The sequence below is a fragment of the Coffea arabica genome, chromosome 9e (genome assembly GCF_036785885.1).
Source record: "Coffea arabica cultivar ET-39 chromosome 9e, Coffea Arabica ET-39 HiFi, whole genome shotgun sequence".
Classification (NCBI taxonomy): domain Eukaryota; kingdom Viridiplantae; phylum Streptophyta; class Magnoliopsida; order Gentianales; family Rubiaceae; genus Coffea; species Coffea arabica.
Genome location: NC_092327.1, coordinates 6,732,672 through 6,742,673, shown reverse-complemented (window position 1 = coordinate 6,742,673; position 10,002 = coordinate 6,732,672). Strand labels below are relative to the sequence as shown.

At 35.6% G+C, this 10,002-nt stretch overlaps 1 protein-coding gene across 1 annotated transcript; it reads left to right on the top strand.

Moving 5' to 3' along the window:
• Window positions 1-3,363: 3,363 nt before the first annotated feature.
• Window positions 3,364-9,748, top strand: LOC140014579 (uncharacterized). Its single transcript, XM_072065635.1, has 15 exons — window positions 3,364-3,450; window positions 4,278-4,337; window positions 4,448-4,451; window positions 4,683-4,750; window positions 5,649-5,704; window positions 5,808-5,930; window positions 6,007-6,055; window positions 6,466-6,507; window positions 6,947-7,006; window positions 7,113-7,259; window positions 7,347-7,952; window positions 8,202-8,345; window positions 8,460-8,564; window positions 9,232-9,681; window positions 9,731-9,748. The coding sequence occupies exons 1-15, from the start codon at window positions 3,364-3,366 to the stop codon at window positions 9,746-9,748; spliced, it is 2,019 nt and encodes a 672-aa protein (XP_071921736.1).
• Window positions 9,749-10,002: the final 254 nt, after the last annotated feature.

The following is a 10,002-nucleotide window of genomic DNA, read 5'->3' as shown; positions in this document are numbered from 1 at the left end:
ACTTGTATTTTGGTTGATAACGTGTTAAGCGCTTATAATGATTTCCAAAACGAGTTTTCGGGGCGAGTGTGTACTTTATCGCACTCGACCTCGATAAATGTGAAATTTTCGATTGAAATGTTACTTGCGCATGAATGTAAGCCTTTTGGGCTGAACTGGCCATTGCCCCTTGTTACCGGTCGTCTTGAGCCAGAAGCGGACTCGGTCAGGCGATTAGGAACTTGGGTGAACGTTTGGTATACTCGAGTATTACCTATGTAGGTTGGTGGAGCCTGGCCAAAAGCCAGGGACGGGGTGAATGAAATGAAATAAATGATCAAATGAGCGAGGAAATGTCAGGAGAATGAATGTATCCTTTCATGAATGTTACTATCGCTTTCCATTGTAAATGTTTCTTGAATTATTGATAATCCATATTTACTGTTTTGCAAATGTTGTAGTTGTTTCTGGATTTATCATTTGATATATGACATCATTGAAATGAACTATTGTGAAACCGATTTGATTACTGATTTTAATGGTTACTCGCTGAGCTTTTAGCTCACCCCAAAAATGTTTTATTTCCCCCCCACAGGGCTCAAGGCGAAGAAAAGCTGGGAGTGCTTATTCACGTGACTGGATGGCTTATATCGTGTACAGTTTAAGTTTGGATCTATTTTGTGTACGAGTTGGTCTTGTATAAATATTTGAAATTGATATGGATGTAAGTATACGTTCCACGATTGGAATCAGTTTCCGCTGCATTTGAAATATGTAATCATTGGAGAATTTGATGAAATTTTGAGTTTTATATTGTAATTGGGTTGAGGACTGTAGTGAGCGACTGAGTCCCGGCGAGAGCTGGGCAGGCGGCCCGCCGAACCCTCTGGTTCGCCTTAGGGGGAGGTGGGGTCGTCACATCATGTGTGTGAATAATTTTTTTTAAACTCATGTATATATCTATTTGATTTCACCTGAACAGTACGAATAACATGTGAAATCAAATAGAGATATATTATATACTATTTGTACTGCTCAAGTGAAATCAAATAAATATATACATGGGTTTAAAAAAATTGTTAGTTTTTCACTTATATTCATTTCTCTTTTACTCGAAATTTGAAAATAAAGAAGACATTTAATCCTAAATATTATCGAGTGTTTATATCGAATTAAATTTGGAAAGAAAAAATAAACAAAAAAAAGTATGACAAAAAGAAATAAGTGATTGGTATTCTCAAATTTTAAGACAATCACAAGGCAAGTAATTCAATTGTTGGTCTTAAAAGTGTCAAGTAGAATTTCATATTTAAACTGAAATTTGTTAACACAATTATAGAATTCGAGTTAGGACCCGTTAATTAGATGTCCTTATTATACAATTCAATAAATAAATTATTATCAAAAGAGAAATGTCACAAATATTGAATAGGTTCAAATAATGAAATCATATAAATATATACATGAGTTTCAAACAAAATTATTAGATTTAAACCCCTATATATATCTATTGAATAGCATGTGTATAACTACGATTAGCATGTTTAGATGAAATTCAATAGACATAAATTACATGTTATTCGTACTGTTTAGGTAAAATCAAATAGACATATACGTGGGTTTATAGAAAAAAGGCTATTCATACGCGTGATGAATGAGGGATGAAAAAATTAATTTTGAAAAATGTGAGGGATGGAAAAATTCATTTTTTTGAAATGTGAGAAACGAAACAATTCATTTTATAAAATATTAGGGACGAAAAAATTCATTTTGTGAAATGTGAGAGACTATGAATCAGATAATGTAAAAAATTGATTTGACAATTTTACCCTTAAAAAATGATCACATGCAAGTCATGTGGTGGATTCCGGTCAAAAACTAGTCAAAAACCTAGATAGGGACCAAATTTGGTCAATGTGAATTTATAAGGGACGTAAAATTATACTTTTAAAAGTGAAGGACGAAAAAAGTTATTTTGTAAAATGTGAGGGACGTTTTGAACAATTTTTCCAATTGAGATTATGGGTTAGGACTAAGGATTATAAACCTTTTGTTTTTCCATTTCATGTTTGTTTGAATTAAGTTGATTGAATTTTATTGAAAAAATATATGGGATATTATTTTGTTATAATAAATTTTTTTGAGAAAATTAAAATATTTTAACTCACTATTGACATTTCAAATTTCAGATATTGGCGAATTACCTATTCTCTGATCCAATTTACCAAATTAAAGTATATTGATCTTAAACAATCGATTAGGCCTGTCAATCAGACCTGATGAGCCGGGCTTTGAGGAGTTCAAACTCAACTCATTTAATTTGAAACATTTTTGGGCTTCGGGCTATGAGCTTCAGATTCATAAATGTAAAACTCATACTCAGTTCACATAATATTCGGGTTGTGAGTCTTAATCGGGCTTAGCCCACGCTCACTTATTACCCCTTAATTTTCTTAATATAATTACTATAACTATTAAGTTGTAAAACTAATTTAACATTTACAAGACTATAATATTAAAACTAAACATGAACAAATAATAGTTTTTAAAAAGTATATAAACCAAAAATTTTTTCAACAATATTTATATTTAATTCGTTCAAAATGCATGAAAAATAGTAATAAAACATGTGATCATAAGCCAACACATCTTTAAAAGTTGAAACTTTTTTTTATAATCTTGTGATTTAAATCCAAATATGCTTGATGATTTTTGTGTTTGTAGACCAAAAAGAAATCAACCAATATTATGCCAATACAAAAATTTACTCAACCAATAAGCAAAGTTAGAGATTTAGTTATGCAATACTAATATTGGCTCTCAAGAAAACTCATGAAAGAGTCTTTAGATGTATTTTTGTGTTTTGTGATTTATATATATATTTAGTATTTAGTAATAATATATTTGGATATATAATTATACATAATATCAAAATATAAATATTATATATATAGGTGATTAAAGGGCTGGGCCTATATCGGGTTTGAGCCTACTAAGGCCCAAGCTCTGCTCATATTTAATTCGAGCCTAATTTTTAAGCTCAAACTCAGACCAACTCACTAAATAGTCCGGCTTATCGGGCTTTCTGTCGGGCTGAACGAGCCGAGCTCGGGTTGACCCAACCCCATTGACAGTCCTACAATCGATTCCCGAATTACCCAATTAAAAAAGCCCACGTAATATACTTACATGGAAGTCCTCAACGGCCACAAGCTGCACAATTGCACAAAAGTTCTCTTTACGCATGGGAACAAGGGACAAAAGGGCTAGCCTTTTAATTGCATGGTACCGGACGAAAAGAAGATACTACGTCTTACACTTGCATGGAAGTCCTCCACAGCCCCAGCGCGGAATGACAGGTAGAACAGGAAGTAATCAATAAAGATGCCGTCATTTCTCAACGGATACGGGGCGGGAACGGTCATCAGATTGACCGTTCCCAAGCGGTCTCCTCACAAGCAGAAAGGAAAGGCAAGAAATGAACCACGTCAGCAGACTTCCAAAACGACGTCGTTTCAATATAAATGAAGGGAAAAAAAATAGATGACGGTGTTGACCGTAACGGACCGTCAGCACCAATGGCAAGCAAAGTCCCGCCTAAAATGAAACGTTCCCCAAGAAGAGCCCCACTTACACTCCCTCCCAAAGGAAGCGGTTGCTGAAATTAACAAATGTAAAAAAATAGGGCAAGATTGGAGTGGAGGAACTAAAAGAGGAAACTAGAAGACGGGTAACAAAGTGCGACATTGGCAAAAGTTGTGGAACAGCGGCATCGTTGAAGGAAAATAAGAGCAAAGAGAAGGAAGAAGTGGTGGCGGAAGTAAAAGTTTTTGGTGATTGGGGTTTAATAAAAGAAGAAGAAAGTTGAACCCAAGTTTGAAAGTGGAAGATCGTGGGATTCGAAAGTAGTGAACGACCACAAATCAGTCAGGTAAAACATGAGGAAGCCTAGAATGATATAGTAATGCATGTAATTTGACCAAAAAGTGGAAAAACCTTACTTTCTGGTTGTTGGTGTACACTATGATGATTGTACAGAGGGATGGCACACATGCAAAATTTTGTGTATAGTAATTGATAAGTGCAGCGTGATAGGAGCATTACGTGTTAGCCTTTGATCGTCGAAACAGGATAGTGGGAAAGGAGGGGAAAATGTTGCGGCACAACCGCTTGAGAAAATGTGTGCATGGATTTGGGAGGGAGTTCGTAGGTGTAAAAAATTGGTGTATGTTCTAATTACTATATGCTGAGTAGATGTACAATATGTTGAGTGTGTGATACACTGCGTTATCAAATAGTCACAAGATAATTCAGTGAAGGATGGGTCATACAGCATGTTGGCTAAAAATTATGTTATGGTATGTGAGAAAAAAGTGACATGGAGAAACATTGATATGGTGTGTTAAGTGTAAAGTATTAACATAAGAAACGTTAGTTTGGGATGGGTATGTTGTATTTGATATTTCAGATCTGTATGTCTAGTGTAGCAGTTGGTGTGTATGAACACAATGTTGGCTAAGTCTTACTTTTTGCGGACTAACAGGCACAGAGAAGAAATAGAGTACAAATATTAGTGTAAAATTGGTATGTCGTATTTTGATCGTCATTACTGTATGTCTATTATATTAGTTCAAGTGCATGAATACAATGTTAGATAAGTCATACATGTTGTCCTTTAACTGTTACATGGTTTGGATTAACAGGTACAGGACAGAAAGAGAACATAAATGTTAGATTGAAAATGGAATATGGTATTTGGGACTGCATTGATGTATGTTTATTGTAATAGGTGTTGTGCATGAACAAAATGTTGGATAAGTGTTACATGGTGTGGATTAACAAGTACAGAGAAGAAACAGAGTAGAAATGTTAGTGTATAATTGGTATGTCATATTTGAGACTTCGTTGGTGTATGTTTATTGTATTCGTTGCTATGCATAAACACAATGTTGGATAACTGTTACATGTTGTGGATTAACAGGAATAGGACACAAATAGAATAGAATTGATCGTTTGAATTTTATATGTCGTATTTGGGTCATCATTGGTATATGTTTATTGTATTAGTTTATGTGCATGAACACAGTGTTCCATAAGTGTTACTTGTTGTAGATTAATAGGCACAGAGAAGAAACAGAGTAGAAATTTTAGTGTCAAATTGGTATGTCTTTTCTGGATATTCATTAGTGTATGCCTATTCTATTAGTTCACGTGTATGAACACAATGTTGGATAAGTCTTACATGTTGTTGGATAACTGTTACATGGTGTGGATTAACAGGAATAGAACAGAAAGAAAAGAGAAAGGTTAGATTGAAATTGGAATGTCGTATGTGGGACTACATTGATGTATGTTTATTATATTAGTTCTTGTGTATGAACAAAGTGTTGGAAAAGTGTTACATGGTGTTGGATAACTGTTACATGGTATGGATTAACAGGCACAGGCCAGAAAGAGGAGAAATGTTAGATTGAAATTGAAATTTGCTTCCATTTGAAACTGCATTGATGTATGTTAATTGTATTAGTTCTTTTGCATCAACAAAGTGTTGGAAAAGTGTTACATGGTGTGGACTAACAGGCACAGGCCAGAAAGTGAAGAGAAATGTTAGATTGAAATTCAAATTTGCTTCCATTTGAAACTGCATTAATGTATGTTAATTGTATTAGTTCTTGTGCATGTTCACGGTTGTGTTGGATAAGTGTTACATGGTGTGGATTAATAAGTACAGAGAAAAAATAGAGTAGAAAAGTTAGTGCGTAATTGGTATGTCGTATTTGAGACTTCGTTGGTGTATGTTTATTATATTCATTGCTATGTATAAACAGGATGGCACGGATAAGAAGCAAAAGACGGAACAAGAGTTTAGACGAAAATGAAGGAATAGAGGCAGCGGGGACAAGTGAAGTTAGACAACCAGTTCCACCGCTGAATGCGTGGATGAAGTTTAGGTAATGTTGGTGTTTATTAAAAATAATAATGATGAGTAGAATGCACAGTTAATTGGTTAATATTGAATGTGTGTAGGAAGGAGTATGAAAGCACCGTTCCAGCGAAAGGCATTAAGATAACAGAGGTACGCATAAGAACTAAATAAAACATTAATTTGGAAAGTTGGGGCGCGGTAAAAGTAATCAACACAATCAGAAAAGGGTTAATATCAGAAACCTCCCTCTTGGTTTCTTAGAATCGCACCTAGCACCCTCCATGTTATCAAAATCACACTTAGCACCACTGGAATGACAACTTTGATGTCATTGTCAGCCCCTCTATTTGAAAATAGTAGTAAAAAATGAAGTATAGGAGAGAGACTTTATTTTTGTTCCTCTTTTATCCATAACCCAAAATGAGTATACTTCGTAGGAGCAAAACAGGTATAAATCTTGATTTTTAGTATACGTAAATGATCATATAATAAATAATAGGATAGCATCAGGGTTGTAATAGGATTTGTATGAAACTGTAACCGAATTTGTTATTTTGTAGACCATGGAGTACGACGATATGTATCGTTTGGAGAGATGCGAGGTAAATAAGGTTGTTAGATCAATCATCCTTGAACAGGGTAACACGTTTTGAAAATTTTGTAATTTTGTGTAACACATTAGTGTACATATGGGTACAATACGTAATAATCGTATCTCTTATGATAGGTTTTACGGATAGTTCAATTAGAGTTACAATTTGTAAAAAAATATAACATAATTCAGAATAGTTATCAAAAAATTCTTAAAAGAATTTTCTGATTTTTTTTATCTGTTTTGGTATACAGTTTTGTTCTTAGTTTTGTAGTGGAGTATTGGTCTCCGTATACTGCATAGATTATTTTTAAATTATGGCCATTCAACTTTAGTTGTGGTATAACATTATTTATCCAGATTTTTTTTTGCCTCTGAATGAGTTAAGGTTATTTGTGGCATGGGGTAGATGTTGGTGATTTTTGAATAATTTGTTATCTTTTGATTAGGATAATCTGTCACATCCCACTGCCAGGGGTGCTAGGTGTGATAATATTAACTTGAGAGGTGTCAGATGTGATTAGAACAAAAGTCAGGGGAGGAATTATACTATTAACCCATTAGAAAATGATGATGACATTAGGAATGATTAACGATTATATGCATCGAATGCAGTATAATAAAATGGTCAAAGCAGCATATGATAAATTGAGCGAGGAAGAAGTACAGAAGCGAAAAGAGAACTATTGGAAAGAAAAAGAGGAGTATAAGAGAGAAATGACGCGACTTGGAAAGACTATACCGCCAATAAAGCAGTATAAGGTAAGCACAAAGCATGGATGAAGTTTAGGTTTGTATGTAATAATCTGTGTATGACTAACTAAGTTTTTCGCTTGAATTTGATTATAGAATCCGAAGTACACCATTCGTTGTTCACCAAATCAGATGGTTTGGTTAGCATCGAACATTGATGAAACAAAAAAACAGCAAATCAGAGATATGGGGTTTGGAGGGCTGCTGGAAATACAGTGTCGCTCCATTCCGAACGGCATAGGAACCTGGCTGGTCGACAATTTTAATCCTACACTAAGCAGCTTTCAATTACATGGAGATGGTGTGCTACCCCTAACAGCAAAAGACATCGGTTTCATCCTTGGAATCCCAAATGATGGCCCCTTACCAGTTGAAGATGCTGATAGCAGTGAGGGTGGAGATTCTGGACCAAGTCGCCGAACATACAAATGGAAAGAGCTGCCGGAGGAGTTAGTATCCATGAGCAGTGGGGACGAGTTCAAGCGACTATTTGTTGCATTTGCTTGTGGATGTCTATTGGCTCCAACTACACGGGCTGAGCATAAAATCCGGCTATGGGGTTGCACGAAGGTGGTTACTGAGGTGGCCTCATTAAACTGGGCCCAGTACATTAGAAATGTACTATGCAATAGGATATTAGAAGTGCAGAAGAAAAGCGGAAAGCAGCACCAATATGTTGGGGGCTGCATCTTTGTTCTACTGGTAAGTTTAATTACACGTTATTGAAAGTTAGTAAGTCATTTAACTAGTAGGGGATGCAACGATTTTGAAATTTTAATTAGGCACATGAAGGTTGTTTATGCAACGTACATATTATGATATGATAAGTGAGTATGAAGGACGGGAAAGAGGATTGTCGAACATTAGATATAAATAAAATTTTGAAATTCGTGATACATATATTGTTTGCAAATGATATAAATGATGAGTCAGTCGCCAATTGGCTTGCAGGTGCATTACCTCGATCGAGTGACAATACTAAAGCATAGAGTGGCTCGAGTTACACCAAGAGCAAAGGCATGGACAGATGCTTTAATTTCACAGCGGGATGCATTGGAGATCGATAATCTCGGAGGTTATGGAAAAGGAAAACTAGTAAGAGAGATAATTATTTTTTTGCTTGGATAAGGATTGTAACTTACTAGTTCATATGTATAAGACACACATACCATGTACTTATGAAATGATGGTTTGACTTTATTTTCGTAGATTGGGGCGCATGAAGAGGAAGAGGCTGAATCAGGTGCACAGATAAATGAACTACCCCCTGAGCTAGTTGGAATAATGATGGACAGCGGTCATCATGACATTGCTGTAAGCTGCCTAACTTTTCTTAGAAGAAAGTTCATTCTGTAATGTTGTTGCTTAAGAGCAAATGTTATGCATTTATACTGATGTTTTTGTAAGCAGCCAAACCTACGTAACTGGGGAAAGTTATCTTGTCCGATACAATCATGATAAATCTTCCATGACCGCATACAATCATTTTGCGTTTGCTATGCATAACATACAAAAATAGGAAAGTTAGTTGTAAGTGGAGTTTGGGACAAATAAGTACACCCAATCGTTTGTTAAGCTTTGTAAAAGGTGGCAACATTTTTCAAATACCGGTCACAAATAACACTATTGTTGTGATCTAAGCTAGGTACATTTCTTGCATAGAACAGATCGTGTCGTATTTTCCATATTCTATGACAGAAAAGAGCAGTGAAAAAAATTCTCGCATATTATTCATGCAAAATATAAAAGTAACTATCATAACCTCATTCGATTCGAGTGGCAAATACAGCTGAAGGCATTTTCACATATAACTGGATATTCATAACTTAGTCATGAAAAATATTTCACCAATTGAAAGTGAAAAGGCAGATTTAGTGAGATCCACGAGGAAGTAATACACATCAATGCATAATTTGCTATTCATCTGTTCTGGATTAAGTCGAAACGAGCTATTCATTATAGTTTGTTAATGTATAAGCAGGCTGAGCTTTCAGAAGTGTACAGTATGACAGTGAATTGTCAAAGAAGGATATTAAAGATTGCAGAAATATTGTGTTCTCATCCTAGGGCCAAAGCAGCAGCAACAGAGGTCGTTTCAAAGGAAAAGCAGAAACAGAGGCTGTCTGATTCAGAGCAGATACATCTTGATATGGAAAGCGAAGATCATTCAGAATATGAATCGGCTGAGGATGGAAAGGACTCCAAAGATCTCGATGACGGTGATAGTGAAAAAGAACAAGATGCCGGCGGTACTGCCGATGACATTGGGACGTCAATCAGATCAATAGATGAGACTGAACCAACAAATCGGCAATCAATAGGGCAGAAGACGGTTGAAAAAGAGCAAAGTGGGAGAACTAGTGATGGAAAGGAGGCAGAAAATGATGGCATCACAGGTGATGGGAAGGACATTTCATTCAGTGGAAACAAGGCAAATGATACCCCACCAATTGGCCAACCTGATTCACGAGACGTTGAAGTACATACTGACCATATAACAAGCATTTCTGACCGCATTACGGATGAAGCCACACAACATATGCAGCATGATTGCTCAACAGGTCCCATACAAATTGAGCATCCTTTGGATGGGCCAAACACACCGAGAAGGTTGCGGTCTTATAGTCGCAAAAGGAAAGGTTAGTAAACTTGGTGGCTGTCAAGAATTTGATATACGAATTTCCATGAATTTATTGTATTATGTTCTGTCGACTGTAAACCCTGATACCGTTGAGGCTGAATTATTGCGTAA

Bases quoted from the DNA above. Each gene is read 5' to 3' on its own strand.
- LOC140014579 (XM_072065635.1), top strand. From the start codon at position 3,364: ATGCCGTCATTTCTCAACGGATACGGGGCGGGAACGGTCATCAGATTG. The intron at 3,451-4,277 runs GCAAGAAATGAA...GTTATCAAATAG, and splicing joins CTCACAAGCAGAAAGGAAAG to TCACAAGATAATTCAGTGAA. The intron at 7,953-8,201 runs GTAAGTTTAATT...ATTGGCTTGCAG, and splicing joins GCTGCATCTTTGTTCTACTG to GTGCATTACCTCGATCGAGT.